Consider the following 21,344-nt stretch of genomic DNA (forward strand, 5'->3'; position numbering starts at 1 on the left):
CTTTCCGACCGAATGATACTTTATCGAAGCCCTTTTCGCGCGATCGAAACTTTTCATACTGGCTTCCCTGAGCCGCTTGCGTGACCGACGAACGCCGAGCTAGAGTTATCCAGACCAGACACACAAATGGTTTCTACTAGCCGCTTCACCGGTGGAATTATGCGTCGACCAGTGCCGTACTCCTGGTAATTCCACCGACGGTGGCTTGTCCCTTCGCTTTCACAGCCGGTTCCACCGTTGTTTCAACGCGGTCAAAATTCGAACAAAGTACGGACAGAGGGGCTTTAATTTTTCACGACGTCCTAGAAATTCACGGGGAGACCGTCTGAACGAAACCTGTGCTTCAATAGGGTTCACGGCAGAGCCAGAAGAACGAAAGAGAGTATATAGATGGAAATTTCGTTCTAGGACGATAAAATTGTTGCAATTTTAATCATCGTCGGCCATCGTGTTTAATTATCGAGCTGAATGAAATTGAATTACAGTTAAAACATAGTCGGCCGGTTATTAATATTTGCGTTTCATTCCAGCCGGATTACCGAAACGTCGATTCTTGACCGATCCTCGAAAATCGACGCTTCTCGATCGATAAAAATTCTTCGAGCTTCGACCGCTTCCAATTGAATTTCACGTTTGCCCCCCCCGTCCTTCTTCGGATAATTCAATCCGCGAGCGTGTTTTAATTTAGCCACACAGGCCGACACCACCGTCTGCCCTTATTATGGTTGCCCGGGGCCACTTTGTTTCTCGCGGGATCACGCGTGGCCGATGTTGCGCAACGCAATTACAACGTCACGTGCCGATTACACGATCAGTAATGGAAAGTTTCGTAATTGCAGGGAGCACGATGATTAATACGTTCACGCTGGAAATCATAGTAATTTCGGTCTTGGAGCGGCCACCGGGGCCACCGGCTTCGTGGAATGTTTCACTGGTCGCGGCACAATGACGCCTTTATCGCGTTAAAATTAGAAGTGGCCACCTCTGTCCCACCTTTGCCGTTCCAATTTCCTCTCCGTTCCCTCTTCCCATCTTTTTCCGCCGCGCCGTTACTCGTATTGTTCCACCGGCTCGCTGTGAATTTTTAATTCGCACGAAACGGCGCTATGGAATCGAAAAGCGACGAAGAAACTGATTCGTATCGATGTTTCGTGTTAATACTCCGCGTGGGAATTAACGCGCGATGGATAGAAGAAAATTGATGGAAAAAAGAAGAAGAACGACAAAATTGGGCGTCGAAAGTGTTAGGAAAAAGTTCGATGTTCTAGTGGAAACACTGCTGCACCGTAGAAATTAACTCCCAATGTTAAAGTGCAGATTTATCGCTTTTAGATTGCTCGCGCTAAGTTAAGACGCGACTAGGCAAAGATAAAAGATTAAGGCGAAAGTGTGCGAAGAGCGAAATATATTTGAAACGCCTATAGGCGCCAAGGCCATGGCGCGAGAATATATTCGAACCGCCTATAGGCGCTCCAAGCACGCAGCGCGAGCAAAGTTTTTAAATCTCCGAATAAAAAATCTTAGCGACCGTCGTCAAATACCGAAAGAATTTCCCATAATACTCCCTCCTCGTCGCAAAACACATTAAAAAAAAAATTGATAAGACAAAGAGAGGGAGCGTGGTTCAGGTCGAAAATTTCGTTTCTTCTCGAGAAACGAGTAGAGGAACGAAGTTTTCCGTCGACGAGCGACGATTCAACGAACCGTTTCGATAATTCGATCCAACGTGCGGAGGCCTTTTTTAAAAAATACCCGTGGTCGTGTTCCAGCCACCTCCCCCGGTTTCTCGTCCCCGTGAGGGTTGTCTCCACTTCAATGCCTACTTCCTGGTCGCGCTTCAAAAGTCCCCGGGACCTCGAGCTCCCATTTATAGAATCGACTTTTCTCCACGCAAGAACCTCTACGCACGTATCGTGTCTTCGGGGACCCGTCGTCTGTTTCAGATCTGGTGCCCTCGATTTCATTTCCTTCGCCTCCCCTCTTCCTATTTCCCCCTTCTGATTCCCTCTGGGTCGTAGAATTCGCGAGATTTATCGGCCGCCCTCGTCCCGTTTCAGTCAGAAAAAGGGAACTAATTGACGCAGCTGCGCTGCGTTTCGCGTATTTACGAGGCAGAAACGGAAGTGTGCAGGTGTTGAGAAGCTTTCCGGAGGACTGTCTGTTCTCTGCACCGGTTACGAGTACGTACTCTCGGAGGACAGGTTTATCATTTCGCGCCGGAGTGAAAGGTTTGCGAGTTTGATTGCTTTCGGGAATTTATCGCGCTACGTGCGAACCTAGGAGAGGGATATGTACTGTCTCTTGGATGAAAAGATCGTCGAACGCGCTTGTTTCGCGGTGTTCCTTTTACCAAGCTCGACTGTTTGCCTTCGATCAACTCCGTGGCACGTTTATCATTGCTATCGTTCGGCGAATCTTGAACCTCGTTTGAAATTTTGAAGGATCTTGATTGCAAATCTGACTTGTTCCTTTTACCTTTCTTTCCCGTAGATCGTGGAAAGAGGGAGAGATTGTTTTTTACAGGATGACGTGTTGTAGATTATGTTGGATTGTTTAGAAAATTGTGCGGGTTTTTCGGGATTAATTTGACAAAGGTTGCACGCCAACCGCCTATCTCTTGAACTTTTCAAACGAAGATGGGAAAGATATGGACGAGCACCATTAATTCCGCTCTCTAATTGCATCGATCAGCCGCAGGATCGCGGTGCAACGTCATACGGTAATATTGCTCCTGGAACGGCGCATTCCCCCGTTCATACATCATTACTTCCCACAAATAATTCACCAAGATAATTCGCCTCATAATAAATATCCGATGCTAATTAAGCCCGTAATCCAGCGGCGGCCGATGCATAATTCAATTATCCTAATTAATGTTCGATTGCGATTAACAATCCAATTAAAGGTATAGAATCCACTGACAAATAATTTCGTCTGTTCCCGCTAATGCATCCCATAGACCGTCAGTCTAAACGCGAATATTAGCCGATCACATACCGTTTCATCCTCGCCATCCAACAAATCGTACGATATTATGTCCCCGTAACTGCAAGGAAAATTCAATTATTCAGGCTACTTAACGATATTTCAGGAAAAGATTCTTAATCTGAGATACAATTAGGTAAAAGTCATTTCAACGATTATCTCTCTACTCTGCATAGAATATAATGTTAACCATGAACACCTAACGACGACAAAGAAAATTCTCTTCGTTTAAATAGCTTTCTCATTTAGGAAACACCTAAGTTAAAAGAAATTTTCCCGATTTAAACAGATTTCTCACTTAAAAAACACCTAAGTTAAAGAAGATTCTCTTTGTGTAAGTAGGTTTCTCATTTAAGAAACACCTAACGATGTTAAAAGAAATTTTCTACGCGTTCATCATAATCGACTCTTTCCAAGATATTTCAAATTTTAATCTTCAATGACTCACCGCTATCAATCGATGAATGAAAAAGGTTGCGTTATCCTGCTAAAATATTCTCAAATTATTACCATAAATGACTCACCGCTGTACTCGGAAAAAAATAAAAAAGGACGCATTATCCTGCTTAATCCCAAAATATTCTCATCATAAATAACTCACCCTGTATACTCAGAAAAATATAAAAAAGGACGCGTTATCCTGCTTAACCCGAAAATATCCTCAAATTCTTACCATAAATGACACCCCAATACTCAGGAAAAGAAATAAAAAAGGAGGCATTATCCCGCTTAACCTGAAAATATTCTCAAACACTCAACCCCAAGAAAATAAAATCGTCCAAAGCACACACGCAACAATGTCGAAAAGAAGAAAAGGAAAAAAAATATTTCTCTGCTTAAAAAGAACACGTTGCCACGTGTCTCGTTACTATATTACGTTCGATATACTAATAGCGCGATCCTGAAGGTGCACGTTCGAACGCGGCTCCCCAGGGAGGGGGCTCGAGATGCAAAGGTACAGACAGACAGGGCGCGATGTTACGTCCTGGACGAACACACGGGCCACGTTTTTCGTGGTCCGCCACCCTAATTCGCCGTTTGCGACACGTACGGGGGCATATAGGGCCCCGTGAGGATATACTGCACCGCCACCACCATCAGCTGCGGGGCGCTCCACCTTATGATGTACGCGCTTCCTGAAACAGAAATGCATTTTCCTCGTTACTCCCTCTGCCACCTTGTGTGCACTCCACAGCCGGCTGAGTGGTGCGCTATTCTGGGGGGATAAAAAGACGCGGAGTGGATGTGTCTTCGTGTGTCTCTTACGCGACGCGGTTGTGCACCGTACGTAGAACGTGTGCACGCGCTCGTACATGACCATGGGAGACTTGAATGTGATAAGGAAAATGTATTACCTTATGGAAATTTCGTTACCTATTTGATATCGAAATAGAAAGAAAGGAAAATTGTCGGGTGAGTTTAAAGGGATGGAAATGCTCGTAGGGAACTCTAGTTGAATCGTAGAGTGTGAAATTCGTGTTTGTAAGTGGTGATTAGGTTTGTTTTATCGAGTCGTAGTGTCGGGATCGCTTTCTTAGCTTTGCACAAGGTTTTCGTATTGTTGCGATACAGTAGAGTAGATCGACGAAAAATGAAACATAGAGTAAATTCAATGTTTTTTTTTGTTTTTGAATTGATTTAGTATTTGTAAGTGATGATTAGGTTTGTTTTATTCAGTCGTAGTGTTGGAATCTCTTCCTTAGCTTTTAACCAGCTTTGTATAATGCTTTTGTTACTACGACGCAGTAGAGTAGATCAACGAAAAATGAAACATAGAGTAAATTCAATGCTTTCAAACTCAGGCCTCGGAAATAAATTAATTGCACACTTGTAAGTGACGATTAGGTTCATTTTACCAAGTGAAATTCTTTGTCGTAACTACCTTTGTATAATTACTTGCATATTATTACGCCACAGTAGAGTAGATCGACGAATAATGAAACGCAGAATAAATTCAATCCTCTTTCTTTAAAAATTGCTCTCACATTTGTAAGCGACAATTAGGTTCATTTTACCAAGTTAAATTCCTTGTTATACCTAGCTTTGCATAATACTTTCATATTATTACGCCACAGTAGAATAGATCAACGGAAAGTGAAACATAGAGTAAATTCAATGCTTTCAAACTCAGGCCTCGGAAATAAATTAATTGCACACTTGTAAGTGACGATTAGGTTCATTTTACCAAGTGAAATTCTTTGTCGTAACTACCTTTGTATAATTACTTGCATATTATTACGCCACAGTAGAGTAGATCGACGAATAATGAAACGCAGAATAAATTCAATCCTCTTTCTTTAAAAATTGCTCTCACATTTGTAAGCGACAATTAGGTTCATTTTACCAAGTTAAATTCCTTGTTATACCTAGCTTTGCATAATACTTTCATATTATTACGCCACAGTAGAATAGATCAACGGAAAGTGAAACATAGAGTAAATTCAATGCTTTCAAACTCAGGCCTCGGAAATAAATTAATTGCACACTTGTAAGTGACGATTAGGTTCATTTTACCAAGTGAAATTCTTTGTCGTAACTACCTTTGTATAATTACTTGCATATTATTACGCCACAGTAGAGTAGATCGACGAATAATGAAACGCAGAATAAATTCAATCCTCTTTCTTTAAAAATTGCTCTCACATTTGTAAGCGACAATTAGGTTCATTTTATCAAGTAAAATCCCTCGTCACACCCAGCCTCGCATAATACCTTCACCTAATTACGTCAAAGTAGATCGACGCAAAACGACCCACAAAAATAAATTCACCTCTTTAAAATTCTCAAGTTAGGCCCGAGGAATTTAGCATTATAAATTCCGAGCGGAGTTACTTTATAGGCAGAATAAAATCATTGGAAGCGAGGCAGCAAAGCCGAGGAATTATAATTTTCCGGTTAGACGAGTCGCGTTCCGTAGATTGCGGTTTGTTATCGGCTTACGCGTAAATCTGGTCGTGTTAATCATGCGCCGTAGGTTGCGTGACCGGTCGGCGTTCCTAATTTTCCAAAGCTTATTATCGCGGTAATTAGGTGTCAAAATGGAATCTCTCGATTCGATCTTTCGTCGTTTAAAATTTCACGCAACGCGCCTCGTTCGCCGAGCGAGAGCTGTGTACGTACATATAATACACACACGAGGGAAAGAATTTCAGGAATTTCAACGCGATAGAATCGTTCGCGTTGTTTCGCAGGCGACGAAGAGAACACGTTCGGGTATGTTATATTCGAAGAAATTTTCCTCTCTTTCGAATGTGTTCCGTCGTCACTGAGGAAAGTTTCGCGCGTCGCCGCTTAGAATTTAGATTAACATTTAAGGTAGCACATTTTCGAAATACCTGCCGCGCGGCGTACGGGGAGAAACTTGTCAAGAGAAAACTCCCTCTAAGCGTGGTGAGTTTCGGGGTGGAACTTTTCGCCCCAAAGTCCCACGGGTGTTCCTCTCGCGATATCTCTGATCTAAGCTCGCTCAACCTACCGGCAGGATCTCGTTGGTTTTCCGATAAATACACCCTTGCTCGATGCATCCGCGGGAACGTTCTCTCTATCACGGATACTCCTGCTAAACTCTGCCGCGTCGGGCATGCTGATCCTAAATAAAATTCCACTCTGCAAATTCTCAGGAAAAATTAGAAAATGTAATAGCTTCGATCGTGACTGATTTTTAGGGAATTAGCAGAATGGATTATTTAGAGTACGATTTTTTTCGTTAACCCTTTGCCTTGTGACAAAAATAGTTGGATTATTATAGAAACAAAAATGAATTTTAATTCTAACTTTCTTTTTAATTTATAAGACTGGGGACACTAAGTGTAATTAATTTATAATATATTAGTCAAGGGCTTGAATCTCTGAAGAAAGAAATTAGCGAAGGGGTTAAATCTCTGCGACCAAACATTCTTCTCTGACACCTCTAACTCGCTAGGTCTATTAAAAAAAAATTCCGGATCCCTATGTAGCAGAATAGAATTTCCAAATATTTCAATAACGCTTCATCTACCGATCTGTTATCTACTCTCATTTCTCACAGTCATATCTGGCTTCTTTTATATTCAACACAGCAATAAATGTACCATGAAAAAATGTAGATTGCTTCGATAAATAAATAACGAGTGAAATGGTTGTTCTTACTTGAACCAAAAAAAAAAAAAACAAACATTGGACTTTCCAGATCGCAGAGATAGCGCGGCTTGATTTAAAGGGAATGGTTGAAAAGGGAAAAAAGAGGGTGATTCCATTTCGTTGTCACAGCCCTGACACTCGCCGCGTTCCCTCCCGAATCCGCGGCAGTCCCGTCGAAGGGTCACGAAATCAAAGTTACCCGGAGAGAAGCCCCTGCCTTCTGCACCGTGAATTACCTGTCAGCCTGACAACGAGTCCCTCGCATTTCTGTTTATATGCGGCATCAGGCTCGCGCTACGTTTCTCGTCGAGGGGTGGAACCTGCAAACTCGCTCGATTTCCCTCCGTCGAGGCTCACCTTTTTTCATTTACAGTTCCTCTCGGAGTTCCGCCGTTTAACGATCTAAACTGTCCATCGTTACCCTAACGAATAAAGAAAAAGAAATGGAAAAAATGTGCGAACCTTCGGAAGAAATTAAACTGGCTCGAAGGAGACTCTCGCAGGGTAATTTATCGCGTCTCGACTATTTATCTCGTACTCGTTCGAACGGAGCAAATAGAGTTATAAATAATCGCGAGCATTCCTCGAATGGAATCGCGTGTAGAATAGCGGGGGGAGAGAGAGATAGATATACCGGGGAAAAATAACGTGGAATCGGTAGATTCGTCGAACGGTCGTCGTCCTGGAGCCTCCGCCGCACCTTGGTTCGCGGTCGAAATTACAAATCGAGCGGCGCGTATCGGTTATCGGGCCGATGAAAAATTTCAAATTGGATGCCGGCCGGAATGACAGCGTGGCACCCTTTCGCAACAAAAGAGCCTCTCTCTCTCCTCCCTCCGGTAAGATTTTTATTTACATCCTCCCCTCGGTTTGATTTATCGTCGATCTGCATCACGTTCGGCCGCGCAACTGTATTCTCGCTGGCGACGCGAATCTAGCCTGGAAGTTTCGCGTCTGGAAATATATTGGTCGTTCCATCGTGTGTGCAAAAAGGGGGACACACGGTCTGGTAGAACAGAGACAGGCCGACACACACGTACGCACACGTGGAAAAGGGACGGAGAAGAGGGAACAAAGAAACGTGGGACAAATAGACGAAGCGAAAAGCACAAAGAGACGAAATGAGAAAAGCATCGAGTTCGGGCGGCCGGAGAGGGAGTAAAACGAAAAATAGCAGGCGGAGAAGGGAGAAATGGATAGAAAGGGTGGAAGAGCATAAAGAGACAAGCAAATAGGAAGGGAGGAGGAGAAGAAAATAGGAAAGAGAGAGAGAGGAAGAGTTGGCGTTCTTATCGTGGATACGGACCGACGTAACGGATTACTCGCTATCGCGACCAATATGTCAGCCGGTAAGAAGGACGAGGAGTCAAGCATTATATCGCGAAATAAAATGGCCCGCGGCGTGTGTCCGTGGTTCGGGTGGAGGGTGTTTTTGAAATATCGTCGACCGACCGGGGCTAGAACGCAGATACGTCGGCATTATTGGCACTTTGCTGCCGTTCGAATTATGTATTTTTCATAGCCGTGCAGGTCGGACAGGTTCGTTCGCGAATGCAAAGTAACAGACTCGTCGACGACGAGGACGACGACATAGACGACGTAAACTCAATGTTGAGATAGAGAGGTGAGAGACTGTCGCACGGAAGGTTCTCGCTAAATCGGCAAACGCCACGGTGAATTTTAATGCAACCAGATATCGACAGAGATACACGGAGGAACTGGGTGTGTGCTTTCCGATCTCGTCATCCAGATTTTCGTGCGCGTTTATTGCCGCGATTATTACCGCTCCTTTGATTCGTTCGATCCCCCTTCAAACTGTTAACGAGGTATTAATTGGTACCTCCTCTTTCATTCCCTCTACATGTTGTTCTGGTTGTCGTGAAATATTGGTTTATTTGTCGCTTCGATAGAGAGGGATAATATTTTCCGCCTCAGTTCGATAATATTCAATTCGGTCCTGTATTTTCCGTACTAGCGGTACTTCAAACTTCCAACCATTTTAAGTCTTCTTATTCAAACAGCTACCGCTCCTCCGTTTCTCTTACCTCTTTCTTCTTCTTATCCCACGGAGAGACGTTGGTCAAACTTCCCGTCCGAGATTGTTAATCTCTTTAAATTTATTTCCCGCACGGGGTAACAGAACTGCCACGAATACCTTCAACCTTCTCTTGATCGATGCGTTCTCATAAGGTGAAACGTTCGAGGAGGACCGTTCGAAAAGAGATCCCTAATATTTTCTTGCTTGGTACACAGAGAGGCGTTTGCAATATTGATATTCCGCGCGCGTTACTCTTCATTCAGTTTCCACGGCGGCGATCGAAGGCTGCTCGTCGTGGAATTATTCATAGAAAAAAAGGCAAAATTGGCCCTCCGCGTATGGAAGGCAGAGAGAGAGAGAGAGAGAGAGAGAGGGAGGGACGGTTGATGCGATTTCGCGTGGCGCTTTTCCCAAGCCACTGGAAGTTACGCCGCGAAGAATCTCGGTTAATCCGGGTGCAGGCCGGTGAATTTTAATGTAACGTCTCGATATCGACAGGTGTCGACGCCGCTGGATCCGTGAAATTTTCTCGACGACGCCCTCAACTGTCCGCGCGGATTTGTTATCATCGTCCTCGATCCCCTCTCGTCTTTATCTCCCGGCTTTCTTCCTCCGATCGACGAAAATTTGCCAATTTTCACCGAATCCAAATCCACCTCGACGCGCAAACGTTTAATGTTTGCCGTTTCGCCGATACGTCACTCCCCGCTGACGGCCATTGCAGCTTTTTCTACGTTTAATATCGTATTACCATCTTCTTTCGCGCGTCGTTTCACGTCACGCCGAGAAGAAACGAAACCTTGCGAACTGGTTACACGTTTCGTACCTCTCCTATCTCGTCGCCACGAAACGCATCGCGAGGAACGAAATTCTCCACGTCACCACCCTCGTTCCATTTTACAAACGTGAAAAAAGGAGCGGCGTAGAGAAACGCGGATTAGTCCGGTCATCGATTTCCCGCGGTGTCCGTCTCTATCTCGCGGTCCGTTTTTGCCATCCATTAAAACGACGCTCCAACTTCCTTATCGCTAATTTAATCAACGATAAGGGAAACTTCGCACCGCTACGCCAGTGGCAAACATTTTTATCAGCCGACACCGGTTCGCTTTTTCGCCCTTACCCTCTTCCTTTCCTTCCTCCTAACGAGAACTTACGGCCTCGCGCCTCGCCGCTGAAATTCACCCTCAGTTTCTACATCGAAAGTGCTGCAATCGTACCTCCCAATGTTTCCCTTCAGTTTGTCGTATCTCCGCGATTACTGCGCAAATTTACCCGAAAAAATTCGCGCGACGCAACAAAGTACGTACAAAGTACCACGTAAAATTTGAAAGGAATATCTCGTACAGTTCTCGCTGCACAAAATTCCAAAGTTACCTCACCCTTCTCGTAATATCGAGCTCACAGTTCCACCCCGATTAATCCGAGGATCTTTCGATTTTTCTAACGAGAGATTCGAACAAGCGTTGTCGAGAGTATCAGAGCGCGCGCGAGCACACGCTATCTCTGGTATAGAAAAATGAGGTGAGAGGTGATTCTTCTCCCTTCGGGCACGTCGAAAGGGAGAGATCGCGCGATGAGCTTACAGCCGGTGATCGTATCGAGACATAAGCCGACCTGATTTACGACCCGCGTACACCGGCGCAAATTTACGCCGTGTAACCCTCCAACGTGCAGTTTATATTTACTGCAACGCAAACATCGTACCAGGAGAGTCGCTCGTACGCGTGTCGGCTGCATCGTAATTTTTTCCGCGAGAATCAAACGCGACACGTCTCGGAGGCTAATGGATAAGATAGAGGACAGCGCTTCCGTTTCGTTTACGTGTGTTTATCCTTTTGCGCGAAACGACGGCCGTTCGACGTGTCAGGTTAAAGAGAGAGAGAGAGAGAGAGGGAAGACGAGGGGGCCAGTTATAACGTTATAAGTCGACGAGAGCAGAAGCGGAGAAAACGAGGTCGAAGGGAATAAGAAGGTTATCGAGTTATCGCTTATATATCGGCGCCGGATAGATGGAGAGACAAGAGTGTAAGAGGGATGAGAGCGAGAAACGAGGCGCGGGTGGCAGTACCGGGGTGGTGGATCTCTCCAGAGTGCTCCGGCACTTGTGGCACGTGCAATTTGCGACGTCTAAAGTTACTTCTAACGTGCTGTTGCTTTAATGGCCGCAGGCGTTATCGGTGGCCGACTGAGTCAGCGCGATTTTCCGGTGGTTCGTCACCACGCAGGGAAAATCGTCTCGTGAAAAAGTGCCGCGACCGTGCGCGATAATGTGGTATTTAGAGGTTCGAGTAAGTCCGTCGTGATTCTTGTCAATTTTTAAAATGATGGCGTACGTAGTTTCTCGTCAGGGAAGTGATAGGAACAGTAGTACGAGCGAGTATATCTGCGGCAAGTTTGTAAGTAGTACGGGTCAATATATAGGGCGAGACTGATTAATTTTCGCAACCAGAACATTCCGATTTGTATGAAACTTTGCAGGTTTGTAGAGGATGTTGATAGAAGTGTCGGACAATTTTTTGTTTGGCTATTTTTGCATTCTTCAGGGCGGAAATAAATGTTTTCTTATTCTACGTGTATCTTGAGAGTTGTAGTATTAGGTTATCCCATAAGTTCATGCCGAAAGCGAAAAATATTTTAAAGAAAGTACTAAATGGTCTTACCAAAAAGAAAAAAAAATAATAAAGAGTTGTGGAATGAAAAAGCGCCTGCTGGGTTCGTTGGAAATATTGATCGACACGAATTTACAGGATGCCCTTCCAATGAAATTGTTAAACTAAAGAAACCTTCACCACCTTTATTTCAAAAATATATATTCCTCTCCCTGAACAGTCACTAATCCTCCACAAAACTCACTCGAACATCGAACCCAAAAATTTGTCAACAGGTTTCGAAACATTCCATCGTACAACCCTATTCGAGGTTTCACACCCTCAACTGCTCATATTTCCGTCGATTCGATTGTCTCGACGCCCGAATACACGTTCACCTCGACTCCTCGCCGATTTTACGAGACTCGTGATTCGCCCAGGGTTCCATTTCACCGGCCTCGTTTCTGTCGACCTCCCCCAAAAATTGTGTCTTCGGTCTTTCAGCTGGAAGAGAACGAGACGAGGTCTCCGGCGTTCTTCCTCACGTATCGCCCGTGGATTCATTTATCACCCCCGTCTCCTTTGCCCGGCGTATAAATACATCCTGGGCTAAACGTGACATTTGTATAGGGGTTGGTTCAGCTTTGTCGACGTATATATTACGCGCACGGAGGGGAAAGTAGATCCTCCGGAGGCTCACGGGGACTAAAACACCCTTCGTTGACCCTTTTATTCCTCGCGAGGAAATTACCTGAATGAAGCGGTTCCTCTGTTTCTTCCTTTCATCCCTTCTTTGCACAGCCTGTTTACCACGTTTCCTTCGTCGCGCGACTACATACACGCACACGTGGTTTCCCTTTTTATATTTATGCGGGGCGTTGAACGGCGGTGGCCGTTCTACGGAGAGAAAGGAATTCGAATGAAACCTGGGACCGTAGGCCCACCCCTTCGTTTGCACCGCCACGGGAAATATGACTCGCAAATTACGTCCTGGAGAAACGAGATTTTATTATCTGAGTCGTGGTTCCGGAGTTCATTCGACCTGCTCATTTTTCTCCATTCCTGCGGATCCATTTCTGTCTACCTGAATTTGCAAGAAAAAGGACGACTCTCTTCTTTCTTTTTTTAAATATTCGACGAACACTGTGCGACTAGATATCCATGTCTATTCGTGTGTCGCAATATTCTGTACTTCATTCGGCGATAACAGTTCACCAGATATTACGCGTACTTCTACAAATTTTGTCCGCCGTAACGCGCGGCAACGAAGACTAATAGCCGTGTCTCGTTCGCCGGTTCATTTATCACGCGTGTACACGCGACTTAATGCACCGCTCGGACACCATAAACGCGACAGTGAACTACAGCGAGAGCGATAGCTCGTAGACGTAGCAATTTAATCCTGTACAAACTTCCACAAAACGAAGACGTCTTCACGAGGTGGATGTAAGATCAAAGGCTGAAAATCGTGCAAGAAGGGAGCTTGTTGTTTCCGTTCGATAGAACTCGATCGTCTAAGCCTACACTCGAAACTCGTCGACTTGGCGAGTAAGCAACGTTGCGGCTTTCGTGGAAGAAGCTAACCTCTCTCTCTACGTTCCTCCTCTGTTCAGAGAAGCTCGCGAGGCATATCGAGAAAGCGGAAGCCGTAAAATCAGCCGGATCACCACTTCGCGGCGCACAGAAACACACAGAGAGAGAGAGAGAGAGAGAGGAGGAGGTGAAAAGGATTTCGAAACGGAAGAAGATTTTTCCCGGGGATGAGAAACAGGATCGCGCGAGCGTTTCAACGCTCGTTTCACGCCGCGGCTGTTCTCCAAGTGGCACTCGTCGTGCGACGAACGGACACGAAGCCACTCGAGCCTAACCCTTCCGGCGGATGTTAAAACGTGCGACGCCGTCCAAGAACGTTCGCCGCGCTCGTGTCTTCCACGGGCGTACTTTTTTCGGCGGGTTCGCGCTGAAAACGCAACCGAGCGAATTTTCCCGCGACGTGCCTCGCTGGACCGGGCTTTAGAGCGACTCTTCAGCGTCGAACGCGTTTCAAGCTCGTCTGAAGCTCGGGCTAAATGAGATTTTCACGCGAGCGAGGACGCGCTCTTTGAATCTGGGGACGACGAGATGGTTTAAATTGACTCGATGCTCCGGTTTCCAGCAGGAGAGTGCTCAAGATACGCTGATTTTAGATTTTTCCGTTTTTTAATGCTTCAACTGCGAGGATTGTGGAGAGGTTGTTGTGAAACGTCGATTTATGGTTTCGAGATGTTTGTAGGTATCTTCGGCTCTTTAACGCGTACTTTTTACATGTGCACAGATAATTCTGGAGAAAGTGCAATTTTGTTGAATTATTTTCTTTCATTTTTTGTTACTGTATTATTCTTCCTGTTCTATTGCGAGAATGTACGTCTCAGCGTTAGAAATAAATGAGAAACTTATTTTTATACGCCTAGGAAATAATGAAAGAAAAGAAAATTGATCATTTTTGGCCGCTGAATAGAGAAAAATGTGAGCTTTAAGGGGTTAAATATTGAACGATGTGAAAATTCGAGAAGCAAATTGATTTATCCCTTATTTGAATGCTTTCTAAATTACATCTCCTTGTGTCTTTAATATTAGAACAACCGGAATTGAACGTGCTAAATTATTTCCCTTCCGGTATATTATTATGGATAAGACTATATAAAGAACTTTATTATTTCTTCATTTCAACAAAAGTCACCTTATACTCGAACAATTTCAGTAATTCAAAGTAAGAAATCTGTCATTTTGGCGAGTTTGGTAGTTCCAGCGTACACTCGAACCATCTTTATTTAAACACTCCTAAGAAAATAGCGTTCGTTAAGGACAATCCAGTTAGCGATGATGTAGTTCGACTAAATTTCTTGCCGAGCCACGTCGTCTCTAAGATCTCGCAATAATCTCTATCCTGTTACGAAATAACAAACGACAATGGTCTAATTTAATCGTGCACAGTTAAGCTGTTGAAGATATCGCGTATACGCGTCTAATTCCTTCAACAATACGGTTCATCAATCCTAGTCTCGATTTCCGGCCGTTGCTCGGTTCATTGTTTCGCGGGAGTGTTCTCGTCACGAGTGAGAGATTTCAAAGGGGATGAGTTTGCCACGCAGTTCGTTCGTAGAGCAAAAGAGGAAGGTGGTTCGAAAGGGAGGAGAGAAGAGAGACACACACAGGAGGTGTGTGTGCAGTCGAGTCGTTTCAGAAACGAGTGAAACGCGCGTTTCGCGGGATAGAGAGGGAGGGATAGAGCATCTTCCGACAGGCGACGTTTCTGTATCCTCGATTTTTCGGTGAAACGTTTGACGATTTTGCCCGGCTGCTGCCTTCACAAACAACCTCGTTTGCTCGTCGTTACGCCCTCATTGCTGTAACATAATTCCCGTTTGATGCGGAAAGAGAGGTCTTCCGCGGGAGAGCCGCTTAATATCGCTCCGCTGCGTTATATATTGCACACGCTGCGCAAATATGCACGCGCATTATGCCTCCTCTACGCTGGCGATGAGACTCGCACGAATCCTCTCCACCCTCTCTCTTTTTCTCTCTCTCTTTCATTTTCGACTCTGTTTCACCGCAAATCGACCATCTTCTTTCTCTCAAACCGACGATTTGACATTCGCCGTGTGTAGTCAGATTTCGCTGGGAAACCACACGGTGAACGTTACTCATACCGTGTACGTTGTTAATCAAAGCCTTAGAAAACCTTCTATTCCGCTGTGTAGCAACCTGAATATTCGCGAGAATGTTTATTATAGCGAGTGACTGAGCGTCGAGTCTTGGAGGTGCTTGAGAGTAGAATGGGAAAGAAATCTAACCTCCCTGGAACTAGCGTCATTTTTCAGTGCACGGTGACTCGCTTCGCTCTCTCGCACCGACTTTTAAATTACAGGAGTATGGTATTTATACCGTACAGTTTCGTGTAATTCGTTACAGCGACAAGGAATAGAGCGTTAGTTGTGTAAGAATCGAAGAAAAAATGTTAATGGACCAACCGGGAATCGAACCCGCGACCTCAGGTTGGCAAGCCGAGCCCTTGCGCACTACGCCAACCACTCCCACTGTATTTTCCTTGGTAGGTTCCCTATTTGAGCATGGAATCCCCGATACTACAATTGTCTAAAAAATAACCGAATTCCGATTTCGTCGCAAAACCGCCACGCGAGTCTAGGAACATTAAGATAGACTAATCGTTAAATTTTCCCACCGTCCTAACGAATTTTACTCGCTCTCTGTATTTTTTAAAACGAAAAGAAACGAAATTTCTGCCCGAGTTAATCCACTCTACCACATTATCCCAGTCTCTGCTTTATTTTTCCCACTCTTTCGAAGAATCAGCCCGAGGAATCCGCAGTCCCGCGACAGCAGAGTCGCATTGGCGGTCGCGTTGCCAACTTCGGGAAGAGTCACAGGTAAACGAGGCGGTTTCGTCCCCGTAAACAGGCCCGTCTCGCGAACTTTCCTCGCCCTGGGACCAGGTTCGTAAGTAAGGACATTAGCATAGCGCTGGCTGCCTGGCAATTTACTGCATTAAGCGCACGCTGGAGAACGGACACAGCGGTGTAACGCGCGTTGCAAACAGAGGGGCGGAGAGTGGGGTGTAAAGGTGTTTGGGGAATGGTTGGAACGGGGATAGACAGGAGGCAGGGTTCGCCGCGAGAAACGGGGAGGTGGAGAGAAATGTTGGAGGAAAAACCGGAAAAGCGAGGAGAGCGGAGGTGGAGAATGAGGAAGATGGCAGCTAATGAAAGGAGCGACTTCGGAGGTCCGCAGAGCAGGCTAGTATCAAAGAGTATATTAAAGTAATATTTTGCCACCGTCCCTTTGTTCTCACGGCGTTGAAGCGTTTAAAGGGAAGACGTGGTTGTAGTACGGATGAAGCACGGCTGTGGAATAACGTCCGCGCGTTACGATCTAATTCTCGAGATCTGGATGAAATTAAAACATCACCGGGGAATTCTGATGCGTCTGTTTGTCGCGGGAGAGCGTGAAATGGAAGTGTGTGTCAGTAATCGCAATTTTTGTCTACTTTGTCGTCCAATTTTTGTAGTTTCCAAATATAGGAAATGTGTGAAATAACAAGGATCTTGCTGGATATTCGGATCTTTTACCGGGAAGATTGAATATTTTCAGCGAGAATGTGCAAAATTACCCGGTTATTGATATAAGGGTTAAAAGAGACATTTTGTAATCTACAAGGTGTCCCACCTAAAGGAAGCTGTCTAAATATCTCTTTCAGTTGTGACGATGTAAACGATATTTCAAATGCAATTCGAGTGGTATCAAAGAACGTATACGCCACAAAAAATATTTCCGTCCGAAACTCTGATTCCTAAAGCCTACAATCTCGACGAAAGTAAATTTCATTTGGAAGTCAAAGTTCACTTCAAATGTGTATGAAAAAATATGAATTTGTATGCAAAAAAGATCAGTGACCTGACAAAAATATTCTTTGCAGCGCATTTGTCCTTTGATTTGTCCCATTTGTCGATTTTTCGAGATGTCACAGATACGCTGACAGTTTGTCATAGATAGGCTGAAAGTTTGATACCACTTGCCAATTTACACCGATATATTTCCCTGTAACTGACTGTACGCTGCGTGTAACCTATCACGATAAAAAGTGTTGGAATTGGGTAGCGGAGGATCGTTAATATTTCATGTACGTTTGGGCGTGACTCTGTGTAATTCCCCATAATTCAGAATGGAACGTGCGGCGTGTTGCATGGCGTGCGATCGCGGCCCGATTGTAGGTCGACGAACAGACGTTCGCTTCCATCGGTTTGTCGCGCGGCCCCGTTAATCGATCTGCGAAATATTGAAATTCCGATTGCACACTGGCGATCAGCGAAGTTTGTTAGCGTTATCTCGGTTTCCTTTTTGCCGTCCGCTAATGGGATTCCGAGCAATAACACGCGGCCCCCGTCCATTACCTGGTCGAGAATTGTTTATTTATCGAGGGGACCGAACGTTCCTGATCGACTCTGCTAACGACACGGAATGCCCCTGTCCCGGAATTCACCGAAACTTTAATTAATTCCCCTTTTAATTAATGCGCCGCTGTCTCTGATTTTCGGCTTTATTATGCATTATACGCCGCTTCCGGCGACCCGCCTTTCGATCGGCAAACTTTACAGACAGCCCACCCCAAGGTGGACAAAAAAATTTCTCCAGTAATAGAGATAATACGTAAAATCGTAATTATTTCATCTCCCTTCGAAAGACAAATATTTTTACACAGAGTAGCGAAAACAACAGGGTGGATAGTACACGCAAAATGAAGGAAAAAAGTCCTAATAAACGTGCATCGAAAAATTGATATTTTCGAAGATACGAACAATTCTTTTTCCGTGCTAAAACGGGTAAAAAGCGCGACAGCGCCCTAAACAAAAGAAGCCTTCACAACTTCGAAAATATTAATTTTTCGATGCATGTTTATTAGTACTTTTTTCCTTCATTCTGCGTGTACTATCTGGCCACACAGTTTTGAACCCTATACTCTACCATTCTGCGTATCGATATTTAACATTATTATTTCATATCGAGAACTGGTACATCAGGAGTGTCGTTCACTCAATACAGAGCAGCGCTGTGCAAACCCACTGTTACGAAATACCCTTCGATTCTCCGTTTCCACCCCAATTCCCATCGTCACGAAATAGAGGGAAAAATCTTGGGTGTCGCAAAAAGGGTGCTCGATCCGAGGGGGCGAAAGGGAAGAAAAGGAGGGTTGGACGACGTTTAAGCTTTTCACGGCTCGGAACGTCGTTATCAAGCCTGGTGACACGAAACTCGGAAAAGGTATCGTTTTCTCGCCGGGGGCGGCGTCGCGGCGCGCCGCGGGCCGTCCCGCCACCGAGCGAAACTTTTTCATCAAATTTATCGAGGAACGCCTTGGGCCGTCCTCGTACGCTCTGCTTCAAGCCTGTTCACCGGTCAAAGTCTCTCTTGGAACAGCCCGTTCAAACCCTGCCCGCAGCTGTTAAACCGCAACGCGACGACGTTCGCGTGTCCCTCTCGGTTCATCTCTCACTTCCGGTTCAGTCTTCTAACCACCTTACCCCGGCTGTTTGCTCTTCTTTTTCTAGCCACCTTGTACGAGTGCTTTTGCCAGTTTTGTTCCGTGCATTTTGCTATGATGCTGGAATGCTTTTTATTTTTTGGGAATAATTTGCCGAACCTGACGCACTGTCGACGAAAAATTTCAATCTTCTGTGCTTTGCAGGGTAGACAATATTTAGAAACTTTATTTACTCGCAATTATCGAATATTGTGCTTTGCAACGTTAATTCTAGGTTAATACAAATTTGGGAGCAGATTTGATATTGGTGTAAATTTGCAAGTGGTCCAAAATTGAAGATTTAAGGCTTTCACGGCCCTGAGCATAATTATTATCGAGGCTTTAAGGTGTAAGCCGTGTCCTTATGGAAAAAGTATTCCTTTTTAATACATTTTCCATAAGAAAGCCTCTGTCCTAAATTTGTGGAAGTTAAAAATTTAGAAGACTGTATACGCAAATTGCAAGGATAAGGAAGAAACTATCAGACAGCATTCGAACATTCCCTCTCCGGCGATTATAAGCTTGCGGGCTGAAGAAAAATGCGGCTGATCGTTTGCAAATTCATGGATCCCACGTTGGTCGGTAAGATGGCTTCCTTAAATATGCCCGAAGCGCGGTTCGAAGGCGAAATCGTCATCGTTATCGTAAACAGTCATTTGTCGACGAAACTGCGCCGCCCAGCAGCCACATGTTGGTCCACGAAATTTTACTGTAATGGCGGATTCTTAAGGTACCTCGTTTGCCCCAGTAGGCCAACTTCGAATCGATGAAACAATTCTCCCGGAATGTCCTATATTATATACCTTATAACACTCGTAACTCTTGGAAAAACAAACACTTGTAACTTCACATCCTCCCTCTCTCTCACGTCTCACGAAAGCTTCCAGAGGCTGAGCCAAGGGAACGTGCTCGGAGCACAGGTTCACCACGCGAAATATCACCGTGAACGTTCAATTTCTGCTATCGTAGAGCAACGACGTCTCGTAACCCCTCTCAAAGGAGAAATTTTTCGAAACAGCACAGAGACTAGCAGAGAGTCGCGAGGCGATAGAAAGAAGGTAAACGAGAGAGAAAAGAGAAAAGAGGCGTGTTCGGCTAGCAATTTCCACGTGGTCCAGAGAAGCGTCACGCCCCGTAGAAATCGAACTGCCAATACTCCCGCGGATATTCCTTTGACGAGGTGGTTGGTGGCGAAGCGGCCCGTTGGCCATCCACTTTCGAAAACAACAAAATAACCGCTCGTGCTTTCGCCACTTTTTCACATTCCCCGTCCTTTTCCAAGTTACTCCACTTTCCTCTTACGCTTCCCTTTATACCTGTGCCGGTCTCGCGGAGAAAAGCAAACCGACTTCACTACGGAGCCAGAGACTTTTAGACAATGGAAAAATCGAGATCGAGACGGGCTTGTGATCGCGTGACAGCACTCGCGACGCGTCTAAAGGGATATTCGAGAACGAACGAGACGGGACAGAGAGAGGAGAGAGAGAGACGAGTCGAGAGGGTTTGAAGAATAGGAAGGGTGGGAAAAGAAAATGCGGCTGTGACGCGGTGTGGAACGACGGGGATGATGAAGTCGTCGTTTATACTTTATATCGTATGCATGAAAATTTCGGATCCCGAGAGTCACCGTTATTGCGCCACAGGGAAGATACGCGACGGAGTCTCCGTTGGAAGCGTACATTCTTTATGGATACGGAGAAGCTGCGGAGGAGGAGGAGGAGGGCCGCGGAAACCGCGATATATCCGCGCACGCCGCCTCCGCGGCTTACACCGTGTTAAGCTCGCGCCTCTGCAACCTTCAGAAATGTTTCTCCGCGCGAGTTTTCTCCGTGTAAGACGAATCGACTGGCGGAGAGGAGACTTATATTCAGGACCGGGCTGCGTTTATTTTTGTGTTGTAGACGTAGTATTCCAGCGAGTTACTTTTACTCGCGGTTTTCCTCCTTGAGATACAGTCTCGCGTATGAATTATTTTCGCGGAGGAATGTAAAGGTAAGACGGGGTTACCGCAATGGAGGGAGAGTATTTTGGCAAGGTTTTGCGATAGTATAGGAAGGTGGAATTTTATCAGGTCAGTGGTCTATTATGGTTTGAGCAAATTCGACGTTCTGCTATCCTTGTCGTGGTGGGAATAGGAAATTACGAATGATTTATGCTCCCTTAACACGCGAGAGAATACAAGGAAGTTTAAAGGACGCGTTGAAATGTTTAATCGCAGAAAATTGCCGAATTCTGGAACAGTGGGAAGAGATTTGACCCGTTCGAAAGTATTTTCTTCGTCAGATTTTTCTCTAAGTACGTTCAAATCTGCAACTATTACAATCTATACGATACGAAATCCACGAGATACTTTGTCCAGGACGATAATACCGCCTTGTTCCCATCGCAAGATTCTTTCGTCCACACATCAGAGCAGGGTTCTTCAACCTGGGCTCCGCACAAGGTTTTGATGGGTTCCTTCGTGTCCTACGGGCCTTTCTCCGAGAGATTTTTAGTTCTTTTATAATTAAAATAGGAACCTAGGGAAAAAGAGGGACCC

At 45.2% G+C, this 21,344-nt stretch overlaps 1 protein-coding gene across 1 annotated transcript in view; it reads right to left on the reverse strand.

The window, feature by feature from the left end:
* Positions 1 to 4,011: 4,011 nt before the first annotated feature.
* Positions 4,012 to 21,344, reverse strand: part of LOC108579872 (lachesin) — a 99,642-nt gene continuing 82,309 nt past the window's right edge. The window contains exon 9 of the mRNA XM_017943493.1: positions 4,012 to 4,121. Within this exon, the coding sequence (XP_017798982.1) occupies positions 4,012 to 4,121 (110 nt within the window). The remainder of the gene's footprint in view (positions 4,122 to 21,344) is intronic.

The sequence above is a fragment of the Habropoda laboriosa genome, unplaced genomic scaffold (genome assembly GCF_001263275.1).
Source record: "Habropoda laboriosa isolate 0110345459 unplaced genomic scaffold, ASM126327v1 scaffold2, whole genome shotgun sequence".
Lineage (NCBI taxonomy): Eukaryota > Metazoa > Arthropoda > Insecta > Hymenoptera > Apidae > Habropoda > Habropoda laboriosa.